A 23,049-nucleotide genomic window follows, 5' to 3' on the forward strand; every position below is an offset into this window, starting at 1 on the left:
TAAATGAAACTAAATGAAATTTGCGCTGAATTAATGTTGCCTGAGCTCCTTAACAAAGAGCCTGTTGTTTCTCTCTGGGGGAAAAAAAGGTGGAATAGAGAAGCCAGAGGTGGAGCTCAACAGTGAAAAGGGTACCCAGTCTATACAGTTGTTAAATATGTTTGTCATTTTGCTTAGTATGGGAAGCAGCTATACATGAACTATCAGGAAGCACTGAAGAGAACAGAATCGGCATATGACTGGACTTCCTTGTCTAGCTCCAGTATCAAGTCAGGCTCCAGCTCATCTAGTTTGCCAGGTAATAATGTGATCTGTCTCATAATAGAAAGATTTAATTACCTTTTTTATCGTCTGCTATCTGGAGACCTCAGGAGAGACTACTGCAGGAAATGGACTGTTCCTCCAAAGTCTTCTATGCTATGTTTAGTCTAAAACATAGACTTTATGTTTGCCATATATATATATATAAAAAAACATATAAACCCCTATTTTATTATATTACTTGCAGTGGTGTATGTATTTGGAACATATAGTACTTTCTTGTTCACCTCCAAAAAAAGAATGTTTTTCTGATACTGAGAAGAGGAAACTTCCTTTCAAATTCCTGATGCCTCTATCTTCACCTACCTGAAAAAAAGAAATCAAATCTGTTCTAATGATGCATAGAGACTTGTGTGTGTAGCTCTTAAACTGCTTTTGTTGACTGAAATATTTGAAATTGGAAAATGAGAAATAGTCCCTCCCAAAGGCAAAGATCCAAACAATCTCTTTAGAGACAAACTTGGAAAGTACTGTTTCTGTTCCTGTGTCAAACTGTGTGTGCCTGCAGTAATATGCTCCTGTTTGTCTCTCAGCAGGACTGGGACTCTTTTTTTGTAGCACATAACAGTTTAAAAATTGATGAATGGTTTATATAGTCTCATTTCACTGTTCAGAGCTGACTGATGCTCTGCCAGGTTATTCTGAACCCTCAGGGGCAAGTTTCATTATTGAAAACAGGTTATTGTGTGAAAGTGTTTTGTCCATCGCAGATACAGGTCAGGAAGTAATGCTACTGAATTGGAAAGGTTCAGAAAGTAGCCTGTGAGAATGAGCTAAGCAAATGCAGCCTAACTGGGAAGGCACCATGTTTTTTCAACTGTGTGGAACAGCTTGCCGGGCGTAGTGGTAAATTCCCAGTTACTGACAATTTCTCCATCCAAGCTGGGTGTTTTTCTGATAAAGTTTCTCTTGTTGTGGGGAGCTGAGCCACAGCCCACCAGCCATGTATGTTCTGCCAGAGCTACAGTCCAGCCTGTGCCTAGATGCTCTTTTTCCCCAGGACAGTGTGGGATTACACAGAAAGCAGATGCCAGGCTGGATAAATCGGTCTGGCAGTGGCTGCTGCTGTCTTCTCAAGATACCCTGTGGACACAGAGCATCATCTGCATTTGCTAGTTGCAGGAGGCACATCATTGCTGCTCTTCCCTTGAGGAATGGAGGAGTCAGAAGCCGACTGCTGCCTCAGCTAGCGTAGTTTGCCTGTCCTCAGCATATGTCCTGTGTCTGTTTCTAAGGCTGTGCTGGGAAGGAGTGCTGGAGAGAGCAGGCTGCATGCAGTGCATGAAAAGGGGCTTTTCCCAAAGTGCAGGAGCTGTTGGGTGTTTCAGAACCTATACAAATGCAGTGCATGTTTACTTTGCAGCATATCTGACATGCTGTCATCTTTGTGGAGCTTCACATTTGGTTAATACCAGGGATCTGTTGCACTGTTTTGTTTTCCAGACAGCAACGGCCTAGATGTGAGCTAGAGCTTATGCAATAGTTAGTGGGAACAATGTCCTTTGGTGGGATAACATGTTTTACAAGTGTGACCAATAAATGTCACACAGAGTTGCATTATAAGCACACCGGCTTTACCGTTACATTCAGAAGCATCTGCTAATTGTTTCTTAACTTTCTTCTAAACAGAATCTCAATCAAATCATTCTAATCAGTCTGACAGTGGAGTTTCTGACACCCAGCCAGCCGGACATGTCCGTTCCCAAAGTATTGTCAGCTCCATGTTCTCCGAGGCCTGGAAACGAGGCACTCAACTGGAGGAATCCAGCAAGGTAACAAGAAGACTTTAGTTTGAGAACCAACGCCCAGCAAAATGTACGAGGCAGATACCTCTTCCACTTCTGTCTTGAGTGGGATTTCTTCTCTTTTTTACTCTATGTTATTGACATACACTGCCATATAATTGTTTCTTCAGGAATCACTTTTTCAGGGAATTCAGCCCTGGACCCTTCTGTTCTTGCTTTTATTTGTGTGCACAGAAGCCCTCTGTTCTTTGAAGGCATGATACAGTCCTTCCCATAGAATCCTATTAACTAATGTTGAATAAAGACAAAATAAAAAGATCAGCTCTTAACAAGTTGAATGAAATTCTTTCACTAAGATCTTTCTCCAGTTAACTAGTCACATCTTTCCATTGTAAAGATGTGAATAACTGAGACCTGAAGGCAGGTATATCTATTTAAAAAGTACTCCAGTAGTTTTTACTCAAATGTTTTCTATTATATTCGGTGGAAATGGAAACAGTAACCATAGATATGGTCAAAGCAAAAGTACTAAAATTGACAGCAATTGTGGATTGAGGCAGGTTTGGTATCTCCTGTTCCTGGTAGAGAGTTACAAAAGATTTTAACCCACTGAAGCCTGGGGCTCAGGTCTGTTGTGGTTTGGTTAGTTTTCTGTCCTTTCTGCGGTAGTTGACTGGTGTGGTTCTTGGGGAATACTTCCAAACACGGCAGAATTGCCACTTAAGCGGGTTTGTTGTCAGGCTCAAAGGAATTTCCAGGTTCCTGAACAGCCATGACGTCAGTATTAACTGCAGCAATTACATATGAAAGTACATTGGCAGGATGCTATGAGAAGCTATCTTCACTCCTGCCAATTTTCAATCTTTCCTAGACCCTGGGTTCAAGCTAGAGAAGCAAGTATTTTAAAACTAAAACCATGGGTCACCGCACCTGACATTGGTGCATCAGATGAATAACTAAAAATAAGACACAACATCACATTTTCAAATAAGAAAGCACATGTGGCACAACGTGAAAACTGACATGGCTGCATTCTTTGGGATTCATAGCTGCTCTGCAGTGCCTGCTGGCTTGGAAATCGGCTGATTCTAATAGTACTGTAGTACTCAGCTCAGGAATTGTCATTTGCTAAATTGTCATCCAAATTTCTCTCCTGCATGAGTGCAACACCTGGTGCATGTTCATCAGCAGATGGCTTGTGTATGTGTACAGGGTGCATCGTCTCTGCAGGAGCGGGGTAGATGCAAAAGATAGGGCACTTGAGTCTGTCTAGCATGTATCTGACAGAGGTGAAAGAGTACTGCTGCGAGAAAGGTAATGGTGCTGTTTCCTGAAGTTTTGGCTTTGGTGTGAAAATCTTGCTGCTACACTCTCTGTGAGCTTTGAGAGAAAAGTCTGAAGTTTACCACAATGGGGTCACTGTTGTTCTTATGAAGTCCATAGTGCTGCTGGCAATTGCTTATTTAAATGAACCCCAAGAATTTTTATGTTATCTGATTAAAGCCATTTTAAAAATAAAACATTCAGACTTCTCCCTGTTGAGGGCCATCCATGTTTCAAGGTTTCATCGATTTGAATTTCTTTCTATGCACAAATCCAAGAAAAGGTATATTTCTCTTCCTCATGAGTAACACAGGTGAATGGATTGCCGTAAAACTTCCAAAGAATCCATATGAAATGAACCATGTAAAATTATAATTCAAAGCCATGTTAAAAAATTCTGAGTAAATTGGTGACAAATTTACCTTCAGTGAAACTACAGTACATGTTTTTTTATCCTGTACAGGTCTGGCCCAAGGAACTTAAATAACTAATAAATCAGACTGGCAGTGGAAAATGTTAAACTGTGTGGCAAGAAAGGAAATAACAGTGTTGAAAAAAATTGTAATTTACATGAAAAGGTAGTTGCAGTTGCAGTGATACTGAGACACGCTGGTTTAGGCAGATTAGTCTCCAAACAGTTATTTCAGAGGTAGTTATTCCACAGTGCTGTGGTGGCAAAGCTGGCTTCAGAAGTTCATACAGGCAGGTTGCTGCAAGTGGCAGAATTAACGGAGACTTGTCCAGCACATCCCTTCTCCTTCTGCAACAGCTCTCTCCCCCCTTGTCCCCCTTGTCTCACCCCCCTCAGCAAGCAGGGCAGAACAGAGCACGCTTTGGCTCAGCAGGGAGATGACATTGAGGCTGGCCAGCCAGGCAGGATGTTGTACTGGTCGGCCAGTGGCTAACTGCTCAACAAGTTAAAAATGGGTGAGTTCTGCTTGCTTTTCCCTCATCTACCAGGTGCCAGTAACTTCACAACAATTTCTTGAAGTTGAAAATACATTGAGATTTCTAGCGATCTGTCATATTTGACTGAAATTTGCTAACCAATCCAAAAGCAACTGGCATAGGAAAAGAGATGGCAAACAGTTCAATTGCAAAAGCTTGCTTTCTTAGGAAAAACAGCTAAAAAAAAAGCACAGCTGTTATTTTAAAAATAGGTACTATTCTTTTTATAGCATTTCTGAGAGTTCCAGGTAGTCATGAAGATGCATGTTATAAATATGAATTGATAGTATGCAATAAGAAATTTTTCAAGATACACAGGGACGAAAAAGGCCAATGGTCTGCTTCAAGGTTCCTTCTATAAACAAAGTATCACTGAATGTGTTTCTGGTTGTGGAAATTTAATTTGATTCTGTGGCGATGGGAGGGGCTCCCCCTCCCGAGATGCACAGTATTCTTTTCCCTGTCCTGAGTGCTTAATTTGCTCACTGTGAAAACGACTGTCAGTGGATATGAGGAAAATTCCTCTCTGTTTCAAATGTATCTAAGATTAAAACCCCCACCTTTCCCAAAATGCAGGTGATCTGTCCACTTCATATTTTGAAAGATTGCTGTTTGCCCAAAGAATACTTTATTCATCTGTTCACATTCTTCACAGTTGGGCAGTGAAGATCTCATTATGTCTCATTTTGCTTGTTAGATTTTGAACACGTTATTTCGCATGGGGTGCTACAACAGGCATCAAAATGTGTGCTCACTGTGTGTGCTTTAAGTGACAAATTCAAGATTCTCCAAGGTCTTGCCGTTCAGGGATAGCTGTTCTGTTATGCCTTGGTCTCCCTCTCTGTCTGTTTTATGCCGCTTTTATTTTTCCTGTTGCCTTTTGCTGTCTCAGGTGTCAAAAGTGAAGCTCAGCACAGCTAAGGTCAGCACACCCGTGGTGCCTTATACAGGGCACAATTAAGGTCAGGTGGTGCTACTTGAAAATTCATTAACCTGGGTGATTGGGAGAATGGTAATTTACAGACTAACACTTGCAAGACATCAAGATTTCTCTCCTGTTTTGTTATGCGAACACTTTGATTTAGCTTCAGAACTTTGTTATACTCTTGCCTTCCAGACCTGGTGTGACAGGTAGAGGCACACCCCATGTGTGTTGTAAATCACTGTTTGTTGTTTCTGACTCTTAATCCTTTTGGTGTTCTTTTGCGCATACAGGAACTCTGTGCACCTGTGTTTAGAACAGAGCAATATGCAAACCTGCTCATACAGTGCAAATGAGCATAATTGGGCTAACTTGTGGCAAAGTATCTACTAATGAAGTATAGGTGCCCAGTGTGGTCAGTTGCCATGTTGGTATTGCATTTCTGATGCATGTTTCTATGCTGTGCACTGTGAAATTCACAACTTGGCTTGTAGCCAAACCACTTTGTATTAGGGGGATGTTTATAAACTGGAGTAATGCAATTATCTTTTTAATTTTTAACAGGAATGTAGGCCTACAATTTTAGAGAAACAATTTCAGTTGAGCAAAACCCAATGAGGAGACTAAAACTGTGCCTGCTGCTTTCCCATTTCTCCTTCCCTTAGTCAGTTTTACCCTGTCTTTCCTTTCTTTTTCTGCTTAACGTAATGGTTGCATGTATAGCTTTTCATTCCCAAGCTAACTTTCTTTTGCAGAGCTGTAAACATTTCCTTCTTGGGGACGTTTTCCTAGGAAACCTCAGTTTTCCCTCTTTTTCCTTATTTTTTTCCTTGCCAGTCTTGGGTATCTGAGCATGTGGAGTGGAAGAATCTCAATAGTATTCCTGCGTAAAGCTTGCTCATCACATGTTTTAGAGCAGTTCAGGATTTGTGCGTTTTGTAACGCTGAACAGTGTCAGGCCTGAGCTAACCAACGTAAAGGCGTGACAGATGCTCTGGGAGGCCACGTGTGTTTAACTCTAGTCTTACTGAGCTGAGGAGATGTCCGCGGAGTCTTGCTCTGCCTGATGGCCTCTGTCGCGGCCTGTGGTGCTCTGGGGAGTGCTCTGTGTGGGTCGTTGTACTTGCCCAGAGGAGGACCAGCCGTTCTCACTGGGTACAGCTGCCTGCCCCCAGAAGTGTCAAGGTGTATTTTCTCCCTGACAACATTCCGCCTAGCCTGGAGTAGGCCTGGCTCAACTGGTTCTTGCCAGCTCCCCTCCCTGCCTGCCCAGTCAGACTGCACGGTCCAGGCTTATCCGCGTATGGAATTGTCTCTTGCTGCATTGTTTTGCTAATACTTCCTGCATGCTGTAATCTGCCACTTAGTTTTTAATGACAGGCACATTTAGACCTTGACTTTATAATCTCTTTGTTTCCCTCCCTCCCTCTCTCTCTGTCTCTTTCCTTTTCTCCCTTTCCACTTTCACTAAAAATCCCTTCCCAATAGGCCCGAATGGAGCCTGCAGGTCGGCCCTTCATGTCTGTCGCACCTCCTGTGTCCCCACAGACAAAAGTGGCGACCCCCTACACAGCATCGCAGCCGTCCCCCCCACTGCCCCCGCCACCTCCCCCACCCCCACCTCCCCCACCCCCGCCTCCCCCACCCCCACCCCCCTCCCCAGCCAGGCCGCCCCATCTGCAGGCCCGTCCGCCACCATGTTTGTCAAGTACAGCACCATCACCAGGCTGCAGAACGCTGCCCAGCAGGGCGGGCCTTTTTCCAAAGCTCCTGCTGCCCAGCAGGCCCCCCCGCCTCCCCCACCCTCGGGGAAGCCTCAAATACTGGTGCCCCCCAACGGGGTCATGCCGCCCCCCCCCCCTCCGCCGCCTCCCCCCACACCGGGCTCGGCCATGGCGCAACTGAAGCCGGCACCTTGTGCCCCCTCTGTGCCACAGTTCACACCGCCGCCACCGCCCCCCAAAATCCATCAGGTTCAACCAAACATAAGCCAGGCCACTGCCACCTCCTCATTGCCACCACCTCCTCCTCCTGTGCCTGCCCCACCACTGCCCCAGGCACCCCCAAAGCCTGTCATGGCAGCTCTGTCCCCGCAGCCTAGTGGGAAGGCAGCGTCACCGGGGGTCACACATGTCACTCCCCCCGTGCCAGCTCCCTTGCCCCTTGCAATAAAGAAACAACCAAGTGTCACCTCTCCCCAGGTGCCTCCACTGCCCCCTGCCCCTCCTGGCCCCACTCCCCCGCCAACGTTCCCAAAGCAGCAGAGTTTCTCTGTGAAGCCTCCTCCATCCCCTCAGTCCCCAGTGCCGTCAGTGGTGAAACAGATAGTTAGCCAGTTCCCACCTCCTCCCACCCCACCTGCCACTGAGCCCCAGCCTCTGAAACCCCTTCCACTGAGCGTGGCTCCACAGTCGCCTCCAGCAGTGAAGGCAAAGCCCAAATGGCAGCCTGCTTCTGCTCCCTCCCCAGATTTCCCCCCTCCTCCGCCAGAGAGCAGCTTAGTGTTTCCTCCTCCACCTCCTTCCCCAGCTTCCTCTGCAGGTTCTCCCCCCCCTGACAAATCAGGGTCTCCAGTCAAAAAGACCAGCAAGATATCAAGCCCCGGAGGGAAGAAACCACCTCCAACACCTCAGCGAAACTCCAGTATCAAGTCCACCAGCTCCACTGAGTACCATGAGTCCAAGAGATCTTCAGTGGACCGCCTTGTCAGCAAATTTGCACACCCACCAGAGCCGTCAGGGTCTCCTTCCAAGGAGTCATCGCCTCCTGCAGCCCCTCCAAAGCCAGGAAAGCTGAACCTTTCTGGGGTGAGCCTGCCCATTGTCCTTCCACAAGGAGGGATCCCAGTCAAGGCTTCTGCTCTGGGTGTGTCTGGGAAGGAGCCTGTGGTCGAATTCCCTTCACCACCATCCGACTCAGACTTTCCACCACCACCACCTGAAATAGATCTTCCTCTCCCACCAGTTGAGATCCCATCTGTGTTTTCAGGCAGCACTTCCCCAAAAGTCGCGGTTGTCAATCCCCAGCCTCAGGCATGGTCAAAACCATCTGTGAAAAAAGCCCCACCACCCACACGTCCCAAGCGGAACGACAGCACTCGACTCACGCAGGCGGAGGTCGCAGAGCCACCAGGGTCAGCTGGCCCTCAAGTGCCCACTTCACCCAAGTCCAGCCTTAGCGTTCAGCCGGGATTCCTGGCAGACCTCAACCGGACGCTGCAGCGGAAATCCATCACCCGGCACGGCTCCCTCTCCTCCGCGCGGATGTCCAGAACAGAACCCACAGCCACCATGGACGACATGGCCCTGCCTCCGCCTCCGCCGGAGCTGCTGGCTGACCAGCAGAAGACGAGCAGCTTCGGGGGCAGTCATATATCCGGCTATGCAACGTTACGGAGGGGGCCACCCCCCGCTCCTCCCAAAAGGGATCAGAACACCAAGCTGTCTCGGGACTGGTAGTCAGTCCCCAGGGGCCGGTGCTCTCCGTGACTTGTGGGCCGCTCCGTGATCGGCCGACCTGTGACCTTGCACACTTGGAGAGAATGTGGGGACGTGGATGATAGCCCCGTCAAAAGAGGTGATCTCAAACTGTAGCTAAGGCTGCGTGTAAAGACAGTCCCCTTTCATGGCTAGGCCAAAAAAGTTGGGGGCTTGGGGGTGTTGATATTTTATGGGGAAAGGTGGATAGAAAGGCATTGACTTACCATTTCAGTTTCTTTTACCCTTCATATGGATTGGACCAAAACTCCATTTTCTTACTTTTTCTGCATTTAGGGGAGGGGGGGAGATAATTTTTTGTAGTGTCTGTCCATGTGAGACATGTTTGTGCATGTATTATAAGTGTAGGTATATAATATATTGTGATATATTTCGTCGCAATTATAGAAGATAACCAGAATGTTTTTGTAGAACCGTATTTATTGTTTCAGTCACTATATTATCTGGAATCAGACTCTGCAACTAGTCAAATCTTACCACAAAGATGAAGATGTAGGGGGCACTTTAAAGAAAGGAAGGAAAAAACCCAACCAACCAACCAACCAAAACCCCCACAAACCTCTTGGCAGTTTGTGGTGGGTAAGTGGTGCAGGGCTGAAGCGTTCTGCTGGTAACTGTACGTTGTCCATTGATTGAGAAGTACAGCTGCAACATACCAAAACATTCTGGTCATAATACTACTGAAAATTAGTATGTTCTGGGGAAGAAAATAGATTTTATATATAGTGGGCTGGAGTGAAATATATTTATACTATAAAGAGCCTCCCCCTCCCTTCCAAACAGTTTAAAAATATACACTGCTACAAATTATTTCAAGGTTATTTGTCCATGCGGTAAGTCGGATAAATATATATCATTCCAATCCATTATGCATTCTAACTTTATAGTAGGCTTGATCACTTGTTTCTGTGGCTCAAGATGAATATATTTGCGTTAACCCCTTCTGAAAGCTGCCAGGACTCCTGCAATTGATGCCGACCCACAAGGCTGACCCACACCGATACATCACTTGTACGTGTAATTCTTTCCCTGAATGAAAAGGTAGGTTTCTGTAGAGAGTGTTACATTCTCGCACAAACATACACAGCGTACAGTCTCACCTTGTCTGTGCCCGGTAAGATGTATTATCTTTACAAAAGCAAATATCTGGAAACATTGAAAGAAAGTATTGTTTGTAATTCATTAGAAACTGTCAGGAAGCTTTCCCTTCTAGAAAGAGAAGGGATTGGTAATTTCAGGCCAAGCACCGTGGGAATTCTCTCTCTTTTCTTTGACCCGCCAGAGACTTTGACCAGTGCATAAACCTGTTAATTACAAAGTTGCACTTCTAGCAGTCAAGGGAGAAGACTGGAAAAAAATGCAACCTTGAGAGGCAATAACATTTGCTAATAGTTTAATTTAAGGGTCCATATGAGTAGGAAATGGACTATCGTATTTGCTTAGTTTTTTTCGTTTCCACCGATTCACAGTCAATCACCAGATCAAGTACTAGGGTCCTTTTTCTTGTACTTCAGTAGCTCGATCGTACAGTCTCACCCACCTATTCGGACATGGTGATAAAGTAGCGTAGTTAGCGTAAGTGGTCTTATGTATCATGCACGTTCATTACCGGGTAGTGCTACACAGCCTTTGTAAAGTAACTAAAATACTTGGACTGTACCTACCCCATCTTCGATTGTTACAACTTGCCTCGTCACCATGAGGATACTGTCACAAGGCTCAGATGGGAAATGATTTTACTGTTTGTTTACCTTTCCTCCAAAAGCAAATTCGAGATGCTTTCCTTCCCCCAAAGAACGAAACAAAGGAAGTAGCCTGACCTGACAGTATCCTCAAGCGTGTAAAAAAAGATGTAAACCAATCTCTCATTAGAGTAATTCAGGCTGATAGGTTTAAGAAATATTGTGACAGTGTCCCCCATTCCTTTCTTTTTATAAAGTGTTTTTTAAAAAATCCAAATAATAAAATAAATGTCTTTGTGAATAATTTATGAATAGGAAAAAAGCTTTGCTAATTAGAGAGGAAAAATGACACGTCTATAACTATAGAGTTTTAAATAAGTGCATCATGAAAAGAGAAAAACTAATGGTGCTGTCTCTGCTGACCTGTTTCATATGATTTTTTAAAAATCTGTTTCAGCACCTCTGGAAATTGTTTTAAGATTTCAGACTAGTTTTTTTGAGCAATAAGAGTATATATACCATTGTGTGCATTTTTAAAGCACTGCTATGGAAAGGCACTTTTTTGTATCTTTCAAATTGTTCACAAAGTTTTGTTTCTACTATTTTTGTGCTTATGAAGTGTCCTTAAAAGCATTTGCATTGTTGATTTTAAGCATGCTCAGTGTAGCTGGCGAAGGTGGTTAAGCTACACTGCAATTCATGGGTGCTGTAATTTTCAACATTGGTCCTCCTGCTGCTTTGTACTGTACGCAGCCCCTGGGGCTCACGCCCACCAGTGGAGCAAAAGTTTGCGGGTACGGTCGCAACTCCCCAGCTGTTGCTGACGACAGGGAAGCGGGCACATTCTCCTGCTCCCTGGCAAGATGCCTCCAGGCTGATGCAGCCTGTGCTCCCGGATGAGAGCAGTCAGGGAATTCTGCTGGCCCCATCTGTTGTTCTTTTTCCCCCAAGACAGCTCCACTGGTGCGTGTCAGTTCCAGCCTTTTTTCTTTTGTTCATTCAGTGCGGGTACCTCTGGGCTTTGGTCTCGGCAGAGCAATGTTTTGAGTGCAATTTCTGCAGAGGCATTCGAGCTTTGTTCTCACTTTCCTGTGCCCGAGTTCATTTACCCAGTATCTCCCTAGACACGACTCCATGCTTACTACTGCAGGCTGCTATACAGCTTGCTGGGAGACAGAAGTGTAATTCTTAAGTTTGCAGCAAAAAGAATGAGCGTCAGCAAAGGTGGCACCCTGTATTCTTTCTTGTTACAGCTGACTTCCTCAGCCAGTAGCGATACAGAAATCTAGCGAGTGGCTGCAGCTTGCTTTCTCTCAGCTGAGCACTGAAATTTGGCTACAGTGTGGTTCAGACAACCTGGTTGCCTTTTCAGCTTATGAGACCCCTCATTGTAACTTGCTTTTCCAGTGTATTTACTGTTGTGGTGACAGCAAATATTTATGCCTTATTTGCAAGTAAGTTATTTTTTTCCCTGTGTGCGCTGGTCTCCTAATTGCACCGTTATATTTATTTAAATCAGAAAACAAAGGGGCCAGATCTCAGACACACAGCAAGAAGCTTCCTGCTACAAACATGGGCTTTAATCCTTTTGGCACTATGGAAATGAACGTGTGAGAGCTGAGTTTTCATACTCTGGACACAGATAGCAGATGCTTTGATCCTAAAATACTGAGAGAGTACAGCTGTAGTTGTGTTACATGATGAAGCGTATGGCCTTTAAGGAGGGTGTTGGGGAAAGCCCTGCTGCTGCCAGGGCAGCTGGGAGCATACAGCTGCATTCGTTAATCTGTTCCAGATGTGGTCTTCATTTCCTCTCTGCCATGCAGCAGTAGCATCCACCTCTGCGAGCAGCAGGGAGCCAGTCTTCTCGGACACTTTGATTGTCATTCAGGTCTCTGGGAGTTGCTTTGGAAGGGAAAACTAGGCTCTTGTATCAGCACTAACCTTAGAGGAGAAATCATTTTAAAAAAACAAAAACCCCACAGGTCCTAAACTACCTGTAGGTAACATGTTTGAGGTGGATATGCTGGGGGTTCTGTTCAGTCTTTCATATCCCGTGGTTGGGGAGGAGGTTAGGCACAAGTCTCACAATAAAATAATTCTGTTATTTTTTATGGCAGAGGAAAGCTCCTGCTTCCCCCTGTGCAGGGTTTTCCTCCTGCGGCAAACCACCACTGCTTGCTCTGACTTGGTGCGGGACCTCAAAGCCAAAGAGCTCCTCTCCTGAACTTAGTGTTTCCTACAGGGCAACAGCGACTGACCCGCACGTCAGGGAAACAAAGTGAAGGTACCTGGATCACTTTGGTTTCGGGTCGGATGGGAGAGGGAGCAGTTTTTTTCAACAAGTGCATTTTAAGATTTACTGTTCTAGACTTGCACATTTAAAGGTTTTCTAATTTCTTCTTTCTGTGCCCTTAGGCAACCAGATAACTGAAATCAGCTCAGAGATAAAGTGTGGCCAGTTTTCCTCTGAGTTAAAATTATTTTTTCCACAGTTAAAGGAACCAAAAGTGCCATTTCAACAGCAGAAGGGCAAAAGAGAATTTTTCTCCTTATTACAGAAAACTGCATAGAACTAAACTGTTCTACTTCAATGCTACCATTGCAGGTAAATTTGTCTCTTATTCAAAATAAGATTATAAGTGGGTCTTACTATGACTATTACGTCAGATAGTGTCATGTTAAAATCAGTTGCACTCCAGGAAAGCTATATAAATTCCTGACAGAAGGTAGTGAGGATGCAGCCACAACATGTGAGTTTGGGGGGGTTTTTGTTCCTTTTTTCATTGTTGAGGTGTAGATCACGTACTTGTTCAGTGCTCCTCCTTTGGAGGTGAGGGGAGTCTTACTACTTTGGGGGAGGAGATGTTTTCCCAAAGCCTATTTGTGGCTCCTGGTGTTTTAGCTTTGCATTCCCTCGCACAGTCGGGGCAGACTCCAAACCAGAGAGGATTCAACACTACAGGGGATAGTTTTTCTTAGACGTTACGTGCTGGTGGGTTTTAAGCTTTTATTTTGGAATTATAAGTTTGTCTAAAGTTGAGTAATTTTTCTTTCTGAATTCTTTTTCTCCTTCGATTAAAAAAATGCCCATGAAGACTGACAAAACCAGCGTGATGTTGCAGGGGTCAGCACTCGCTAATACTGTGATGCAGTCAGTCACAGGCTTTGTCTAGTTTTGAAAAGTTTAAGACACTAAACTGCAACTGAGGTGCAGTTTAACATGCTTATCCCTCGCACTGTAAATTAATCGCCACCAATGCGGGAACAGTAGTGATTTGGGTTGATGGCTGTTTGTTTGGTGCTCGGAGGCACTCAGCAGGGCAAGGACGCAGTGAGCTCTCTGTTCGTCAGAAGCGTGTCTCTCTGGTGAGGAGTTAAGAGAAGTTGGAAGAACAGGAGGAAGAGGAACTAGTGCTGTATGCACAATCCCCCACGGCAGGGATTTAGCGAGGGAAATGAGAAGGAACTTGAGTAACAGGTTCTGGAACCCCCTGTTATTTTAGGTGCTTAAAGGCGACTTGGCTTTTAGGAGACTTAGGAATTGAAGCAACTGGTCCCTACAATGGAAAACAGCTTCCTCCCACCTTTTCCAAGATGCCAAAGATGCGTTCAGAGCTAAATTCCAGGTACGCAGATGTGCTTGCACCAGCCTCTCCTGAGGCTAAGTTGCCGGGAGCTGAAGTGCTCCGTTTGGCAAAGAGAACAGGGCTGCCCCTGTTAGCTGTTGTGCATCTCTTGCCTTTAGCCAGCGCTGGTAACCGGGTGCCCAGTGCAAGGGGCAGGGGCAAAGGACAGTTTAGCAAATGAACCGGTGCCCAAGGCTCCCTGCTGCTGATTTGGTGCAGCACTGTAAAGCTTGTACTTCTAACAGGAAAACTTAAATGCTTTGTTGTCACAAGTTGTAATTGCAGATCTTAGGTCTCCTTCTAGTGGACTGCAGTGGACCAGAAATTAACTGGAGCAGCAGTTTGTTTTATGGCTTATACTAAATGTTAGCAGCCACTGGTGATATTCTGTGTAATACTGGGGATGCAAAAGTAAGAAAAAAGTGTCATTGCAATGATGATTTGTCTGTGCAGCAAACTTGTGCCGAGTGCTGTAAATACATTCATGTTTACTGCTTTAAAAAGAAAATTGCACATTTTGTCCTTCAATGGGATTGCCTCCCCTCTTCTTCCCTTTCCAAAAAGAAAAATCAAAGCTCTTTTAGACTGATAGTTTCAGGTTGGGGGGAGCTTTGCCATATTATAAATATATATAAATATATGTATAAATATACTTTTTTAAGCATGGGAGAGGACAAAAGAAATACTACGTTATAGAGTACCCAATATAGATCATTATACAATGGAATATGCACAATTCAATAAAGATGTAGTTAAATTTAATAATCTGTTTTAATCCTCTGTCTTGCCATTTTCCTTTTTCATGAGTTCAGAACCCGCATTGTGTTCTCAGGGCATCGGTGGTTCCCCTCTGTAGGGATCAGGTGTCTGATGGCCTACAGCTTACCATTTATATGCTCACTCTCAATAAAATTGCTTTTTATTGTTCCTTTGCACAGTCCTTTCCAGTGGGTCAGAGCTGGCTGTACCAGTAGCGTGGTACGCACCAGTTAGAGGTCTAAAGAGGACCCAGTGTGAAGGCTCACCTTTTCCATCTGCCTCCTCCCTCAGGCCTGCAGGGTCCTGTGCAGCTCTGCTCATGCAAGAACAGCTGATGGCTGGTAAGTGTTGCTGCGGCCCCTCTCCGGGGTCCGCTGTAGGGAATTCAGCTCTGTTCACCTCCTCCTGGGGCATGCTCGCAGGCTGGCCCTGCATCAGTCATCAGCTTTTACAGCAGAGAGTTGTGGTGGTACATTAGTGGCAATTACAGGAACAGAGTAGTCGTACAGAAGTGGGGAGAGGAGCTGCTGAAGGCAGCAGGCTGGATGCCAATGATACTCATACCTTTGCTGTGGGAAGTGCTGTGCTCAGAGCTCCTCGGGGACAGGGCTCCTGCATACACAAGCCGCTGTCCCTCTCCCTGCTGCGTTGAAAAGTCTGTAGCCAAAGACAAGGAACGTGACGCGGCAGTGGCACGCTCACAGAACACGTGGTGTGTGCTTTGTTCTTTTTATTTAGGGCTTGTAACAAGAGGGTTTAGTACACAGCAACAGTTAATTCCAAGTACAATTAAAAAAATTTAAAAATTGGGTTTTGCACTCACTGGAAGGTGGTTCAAATGGCACACACAATAAAACGTTACTGGTGGCATACAGCTCCCCAGAGTCCTGCGGGCTTGGTCATTTACAGTGGGCTCTGCACTCATCCACTGCATCAGCAGTGCCAAAAGCAAAAGCACGGTGTGCTTCTCCTCTGCCTGCAAACCAAAGGTGGGGGGTGGGTGGGGGTATCTGCTTTCAGAAAAAAGTGCATGGACAAAATCCATGTTAGACACTGACATTTCCAGAGAATTCATAGAAACTACTTGTCCATGCAAGTTGCAAAAGACACTTTTTCAAATGTGAAAAGAAGCACTTGTTCTTTACAAAAAAATCTCAGACATGTCAGCACTTTAGCAAGGCGCTGTAATGGAAATGGATTTGTACACAGCTCTTCCTCATTAGTCAGTAGTGGTAGGATCCTTCTGAGGTTTTAAGAGAAACAGGAACAAACGTACTGCACAGGTTTCAGCACAGTCACCACGTCAGTGTTCAGCAGGATGCTGGGTGTAGGCTTACCTCTGGACAACAGGCTGCTGCTGACTTTACTGTTTTCTAGTATGTCTTGTAATAAGCAAAGGTGCTAATAAAATTATTATGTTTAGAGTACCAAAGAAAAAAAAAAAACTTCCTGCATGGGCAGGAGATTGCACAAAACACATGGGTGAGTTTTTTTGAATGAAAGCAGCAGAACACCATGGTCTGTGAAAGCATTCTTTGTAACAGCAGTTGGCAAACCTTGGCCGCATCAAGCTTTCAGCAACCTTCCCATGGACACGGGGTGGGGGTCCCACTGTTCTTGCAGTTTCAAAATCAAAAGTAGATCAATGGGGCTGTTACTACACACTGACTGTAGCTACTGGGAGGGGGGAGCCACCAGCCCCAAACTGTTCCCTTCTTGCACTATTCTGACCTCTGTGTAATACCATTTTATCCACAAAATGTGGTGGTGCCTAATACTGAGAGATGCCAAAAGGTGGGGAAGGTGAAGACACCGGTAAGCATGCTAAATCCTTTAAAGTGGCGCTCCATAAGCTATAGCCCATCGTCTACCTACTAGTGCTCAGTTTACACCACTAGCTTCGCTAGAGATTAGGGTTGTAAATACTCGCCTTAGTGAATGCAACCTTTCTCACTGCCACTGTTGGCAGCATAGAACTGAAGTCTCTGCCTGGCATCTGTAATGCGTCCTGAAATGCTGCAGTGCTCAATCAGTGACTCCATGCTCTCAATGCAAGTGCCACTCCCAGTAGGAGCCACAGCACCATGGTCTTTCCAACAGCATCCTCTAGCAGCTTCCAAAAAGTTCCCTGCAGAGAATACAGACACCACCTCTTTCACAAGATGTCCTGTCCCACCTCTGGGAGGAGAAGCCCTGTAAATACTCCCAGCTTACTAACCCACATGAAGTGCCATCCTTTCCAGAAAGGAAAATGTGGAAGTCTTGCTTTTGATTTATGCCTGAAGCCCAGAGACATACCAAACAAAAAGAGAGCTCATTTCCAGCAGAGAGACACATCTGCAGCACTTGCTAGGTAGTAGTGGAAGTTGCTGCGAAGAGCAGAGCATTTAGTCACCATCAGGCACAGGTGGGAGACACCACAGAAGCACGACAGTTTGAATCAGTGCACAACTCTCCTCCACCTCTAGTCAACAATACGCACATACACACCAGGTGGGCAGCCTACCCTCTGCCAGAAAAGGAGCACGAGTCCTGCTGCTGCCTCGCTTTCTTTTCATGATCAACTGAAACACCCTAGATAAAAGTGCCACTTTTCAGAAGCTGCATCACTGCCACTGTCAACTTTGGCTGTCACCAAGAGCCCTCAGCAGCAAAGAAAGAAAATGCTCAGGAACTGTGAAAGGAGAACAAACTGCTGTAGCAAGAACTAGCAGCTGGGTCTAAGCCTTCCTGGCACCCACTGGTAAGCCACCCAGCCACAGACCACTGGGGAGCTGTGGTTCAAACCAACAGCACTTTCCAGCCACTTTGAGGAACACCCAACTCAACTTGTTCCTATTATCCCTAACCACAAGGACAAGCTGAGTCCCAGGAACGCGGTCAGCCTCCTGGTAACACGCACCAAACTCTGCCATCTAGCCCTAGGTCCGTGCCCCACCTCTTGGCCTCCAGTGAGAGCAATGGCTCTGTGTCTGCCTGTGTCTCACCAGTCAGGCCAGCAAGTCTTCAGGCATTGCTTCAGCTCTCTGGTGCTCTCCAGCCAGTGGGCATGGGCGCACCATCAGGATGCTCAAGCGCAAAATCTGCTGCTTGCCTCGCCTGTCCCTCTCAGCCCTCTGCTGCAACAGCCAGGGAGAGAAACAAAGAACATGAATCCATTTGGGGGGGGGGGGGGGGGGGGGGAAGAAGAACAAAAAGAGAAAGAAGGGAGAGGGGAAATGAGTGAGACACATGCAACCTCAGCCATCTCTCTCTCTTAGGCTAGAATGAAGGCACCAAAAAAAACCTGCTTCACTAGATGGGGACAGACTCTGTCGGACCTCCTCTCACACAGGCACATGGCAGAAAGGCAGCTGTAGTTAATAGCTTTGTCCCTGGGGCCAAGAGCAAGGAAGAAATGTCTGATACAGCAAACCAAAGCAAAATGCACCGCTAGAGGATGCTGACTGATTTCTGTACACAATGAAAACAGCTGGCTGGGCTAAGGCAGCTCTCACAGAGGGAGAAACATACTCATTTTGGCCATACAGCACTCTTTCTTTGGGCTATTCTGGAGCGTCTGGTGTCCCGTTCCCCCACCCCACCCCCCCATGCATACACACTGCTGATTCAACAGCCTGTGATGCTGACAACCCTCAGCTGTGGCAGCAGAACTCGGTGAAGAGATGTTGTGCACCTATTTGAAATACTGAGGTGTCTCTCTCCCCCCCCCCAAAGTAAACATGTAAATTAAAAAAGGAGAGGGGTGAAGGTTTTGGAGAAGGAGAAGTAACAGGGACAAAACTGGAAACACAACCCTCACTGACTTCACTAGCATGCAATCTATGTAACATTAATATACAAAGCCTGTTTACCTTGGCCTGGTCTATGACCATTACACCACATCATCCCTAAACAAGCCACAGAATTAAAATCTGTACAAAATAAAAAATATGCATAAAACTCAACAAGTTTCTTTACATTAGTACTGCATAATAAAGCATAAAACCAGCAGGAGGTGACCCAAAAATTCCATCCACAGGAGCTCTTGCAGGATAAACAATTCCACACGCTATCAGCAGGGACCAGACTAACCCCTGGCCCATCAGACCAAAGCCAGTTCTTTAAGGAGCTTCACACATTCCACTTTCAAGGTTTTGCAGCCTCATCTTCTGTGCTGAGCTTTGACGAGCATTCAGCACTTCCCAGCGTTCACACTGCTCTGCTCTTGCAACACAGAAAACTTGCAAGATGACCAACCGGCTGAATGAAGATGAGACACGTGTGTACAACACACAGTGGAAGAACACGTTATCCCCACCCAGCTGTCAGAAGTATTCAAGCCCATGCTCTTACACAGAGTTAAAGACACATTTCACTAATATGTGACCTCCTGGCTGGAGCATGGATTCACAGGGAGAGAGGTTCAGCTCTCATTTAGTAACTCACTAAGCTGCCATAACATAGTGCATCTGAGCACTGTGTGCTCAGCCTTCACCACAAACATACCCAGGGCAAGAGAAACCAGGAAAGCTCTGATAGTCCTGGGAAAGAGCTGGAAAACACAGCCACCCTGTGAGCACCAAAGGCTTGTGCAATACTGCTGTTCCATCACCCCGGCTGCTAGCAGGGCTGCAAGCACCACCTCCCTGTGCAAAAAGCATAGACCTGCCCTATGACACTAGGAACAGTCGTCCCAGTGACTGCACAACCCATGTTTCTAGGCTCGCTCCCAGAGAAACGACGGGCTGAGAGAGCTGAACATGGCTGCTTCTGTTAGTCTTGCTGCAAGACAAAAGTTTTCACAGAGGAAGGTAGAAGGGTATCTATTCTGGCTAACACTCATCCCAAACAATAATGCTGTCAGCTTCCAGAAAGAAGACAAATGTCTTGGCTACACGGCTGTGGATTCAGCAGGGAAGAAAGTAACTTCTATCTTCACACCCCTTTCTTCAAAGTTGTACCTCCTGTAGGCTTCAACCAAACTAGTTCCTTACGCACTGTCACAGGAGTTAACGCACTGTTCCGCAAGCTCACAGCAGATGATCAAATTCATCCATATCCCACAAACACACCGCAGCTGTCTGTTTCCTCTTTCCTCCCCCTTGAGCAGCTATGGCACCTCCCTGCCCAGGTTTGCGCCAAACCTGCACCTCCATCCTGATACTGCACTATTACCAAGCAAGGGGATTGGGTCAGTTACCTGTATTGTCGCCAAGACCGACACAAACACAGCCCCGGTAAGTGCTCTCTTGTGCACTGCTCTATTTGACACACAGGCCTCCGAAGACAGCTGCAGCATTGTCTCACCTTTGACAAGCTACGGTTGGTACCAGCTGGAATTGGCCAGGCAACAGTCAGAAATTGCCCGGAAGATGCCCTGGCCCAGGAGGCTCTCACAATACAGGGGTCAGCTCAGTCTGCAGGCTGACAGGACTGCAACAGGAGGTTTAATCAGTTCACTCTGTTAATGCATGACATTTACCCAAAGATAACATTTAGTCCTTCCTAAGGGCAGACTAGTACAGCCATCACTTTACACTTATCTCCTAGGCAGAATCAGTGAGCAGCATGTTTAACTGAGACTAGGTTAAAAAGCAAACTATCAACGCAAGGGGCTACAGAGCCTTCACTTGATATTACTCCACCCCAGATCCACCAGTACAGCTCAAAATATCTATTTCTTTATAATAAACAATGGAGAGGGCTGGGGGAAGAGCTAGGACTACTACTAGTTACTGCTTGGATTTCCATGGGAAACCAGTACACACAACAGCCCTTTTTACTTCCACTGAAGAGATTTTGGCAACAGACATGAAGACGACAATTGCCGTTTGTCCTGCCTCTGCACAGGGCTCTCACAGTACATATGCAAATCTAGTCATCAAGTACAAAATAGCCAATTTACAATACCTGATTGAATTTTTAAGATTATATTGTGCATAAGACTAAAGTTGGGGGTAAGTTTCTCTAGTGCAAGCAGGCGTGAGTAGACTTGAACCTTAGATCACAGCCCCTAGAGTTTATCCTCAGACCCCAGGAGGACCTGTAAACTTTGTTTTGCCTTCACCGTCAACGGCATCTGTGAGTTCTGTTTAAACCGGCAGCACCCATGGCGAGTAGCTCACTGCAGAGAGGAGCACATTTACATCAGTGCAGAACACAAAACAAATCTGTGGCATTCAAAAGATGAGGAAATGGGGGTGGGGGTCCTCTGGGCTGCAGCCATCTTAATTGTCTAAACTGAAAGGTGAGTGAATGAAAGCCAGCTCTGTGTGCCCCTGTGTCAGCCTACATGTGCAGAGCAGCTGCAGAAGTGTTTATGCTAAAGATGTATCCAGCTATCTGGAAGTCAGTTACAGGAACGGCTCTGTGTAGAAATCCCAGTGTTTGCTAGCACACGACTGTTCTTCCAGCTGCACAGGAGCGTAGTGTAGAAACAGGAGGGATGTCGACTGGCCAGTAACCCTTCACCACAAGCATCCAGGACATCCCAAGCGCCAGGCACTGCTGCCAAGGGTAGTACCACAAGGGCACACAGGATTCCTGAGACAGATCCCAAAGCCTGTCAGGAGAAGTGAGAATTCAAGTGAAGTATCAGCTACTCAATGAGTTTGTTACATCTGAATGGGTCAGCTTAATTCAACGTCAGATGGCTCAGGATGGCCTCAGCTGGCAGCCGGAAGAGCCATTTGTTCAAACAACTCAAATCACTATTGTTTTATAATGAGGGGAGAGGAGAGGAGGGAAGAAAGAAAAAAAAAAAAAAAAAAAAAGAGTGGTTGTTACAATTATCCTTCATTCAGTTATAGTGGATGGGGCCCCAGAGGCTGGTGGAGACCTGGGAAGCCCTGACAGCTCCTGCAGCAGGAGATGCAGTGTTCTGTCCTCTAGTCTTCACTCCGAGTAATGCATGATCGACTCCACATAGTTCCCTGGGAAGAGCCCCGTCACTCCATTCATGACCCCCTCATACCAGCCGTCATCATTTTTCTTGATGACATAAATGATGGCACCTTCTTGAAACGAGAGCTCATCTTCTTTGTCCTTCGTGTAGTCATAGATCGCCACCACTAGGAAAGAACAGAGCATGACAGCATGACTGTTACGAGAGATACATGGAGGAGGAGGAAAATTAGCCTACCTCGAACAAAGTTCTCCACATTCAAGGCAATCTCAGAGAGCTGCACTGCCTCACCTCTACGGGTGCAGAATGACCTGCTGAGAGGGGCACTTTCTTCCAACCCCTTCTATAAGAGTTCATACTTTGAAGCATATGAGCCAGGACTACTTTAACTCGTCTATTCTTACTACTTCCAGACCCACTAGAGGAAAAGTTTACAAATACATGATAAACTTTTGTTGTGGAATGATACAAGAAGGTGGATGTAACTCCCCATGGCTATGACAACTCAGACCAACTCCAAGATTCATGTATTAGATGTATGTGCAAAACCAGGTCTCTGCACAAGTAACAGTCAGCAGAAAAACGTGGAAGAGGGAGAGTAGTAAGAGCTCTCTTCAGATCACAGTAAGAATGAGCCAAGGCTAATGCCCGAGACTTCCATCTACCTTAGCTACCTCCACATTTACATCTGTAAAATGCGTATGTGCAGTCCCAGTAGCTAAAGTCACTCTGAGGGTAATACGGCGCCAAGATGGGTGAATCCCAGTTAGAAGCTAGGAAGTAGTAAGGTGGTCCTCTGAAACAAAATGTATGCCTACTGTATCAGGACATTTTTCTTACAGCTGCAGAATATTTTACTGAAGGCACAAAAGCTGTTAGGAAAGTCAAAGAAATTGGACAAAGCACTGGCAAATATTAAAAGAGAGTATTGCCCTGAAATGGCAGAAGACAGACATCAAGTCAATATGTTTTTCCATTCTCAGTCCTATCGTTATGTGTTCCATATGGAAAATTAGCTATGCCGGACTCTGAATACTTTAACAAATAGCATCAGTCACTGCTTTGAGCACTTGGCAATGAAACATGCCGTGCTGCCATTGGAAACAAAATGGATGTTGGACAGGGATCCTAAAATCTTGTACTGGGGACAGAAGGGAAGATACTCTGAAACAAAGCAAGGAGAAAAAAAAAATATTAACAGCATGTGTTCATGAGCACAGTGTCCAAGAGTCCTATTAAACTCATCATTCTTTCCAAAAGAACAGAGGTCATTTCCTTTTGAGGGAGCAAAAGGATCAATACAAATATTTACTAGGGAAACCTGGATCCTGAAGAAA

General features: G+C 45.7%; 2 protein-coding genes across 20 annotated transcripts in view; one reads left to right on the forward strand and one right to left on the reverse strand.

Annotated features, from left to right (window-relative positions):
• RAPH1 (Ras association (RalGDS/AF-6) and pleckstrin homology domains 1) overlaps window positions 1-14,778 on the forward strand; it is a 100,534-nt gene extending 85,756 nt beyond the window's left edge. Inside the window, 4 exon segments of the mRNA XM_087733545.1 lie at window positions 178-298; window positions 1,951-2,093; window positions 6,748-6,913; window positions 6,916-14,778. Of these exon segments, the coding sequence (XP_087589671.1) occupies window positions 178-298; window positions 1,951-2,093; window positions 6,748-6,913; window positions 6,916-8,717 (2,232 nt within the window). The 3' untranslated portion in view covers window positions 8,718-14,778.
• A 763-nt stretch (window positions 14,779-15,541) lies between these two features.
• ABI2 (abl interactor 2) overlaps window positions 15,542-23,049 on the reverse strand; it is a 69,615-nt gene continuing 62,107 nt past the window's right edge. For 18 of the 19 annotated variants that reach the window (XM_087730785.1, XM_087730795.1, XM_087730796.1 and 15 more), the window contains one exon: window positions 15,542-21,878. In XM_087730785.1, the coding sequence (XP_087586911.1) occupies window positions 21,703-21,878 (176 nt within the window). In that variant the 3' untranslated portion in view covers window positions 15,542-21,702. The remainder of the gene's footprint in view (window positions 21,879-23,049) is intronic. The other variant, XM_087730784.1, reaches the window with a different exon arrangement.

The sequence above is a fragment of the Nipponia nippon genome, unplaced genomic scaffold (genome assembly GCF_047370975.1).
Source record: "Nipponia nippon isolate SJK-2023a ecotype South Korea unplaced genomic scaffold, ASM4737097v1 scaffold_5, whole genome shotgun sequence".
Classification (NCBI taxonomy): Eukaryota; Metazoa; Chordata; class Aves; order Pelecaniformes; family Threskiornithidae; genus Nipponia; species Nipponia nippon.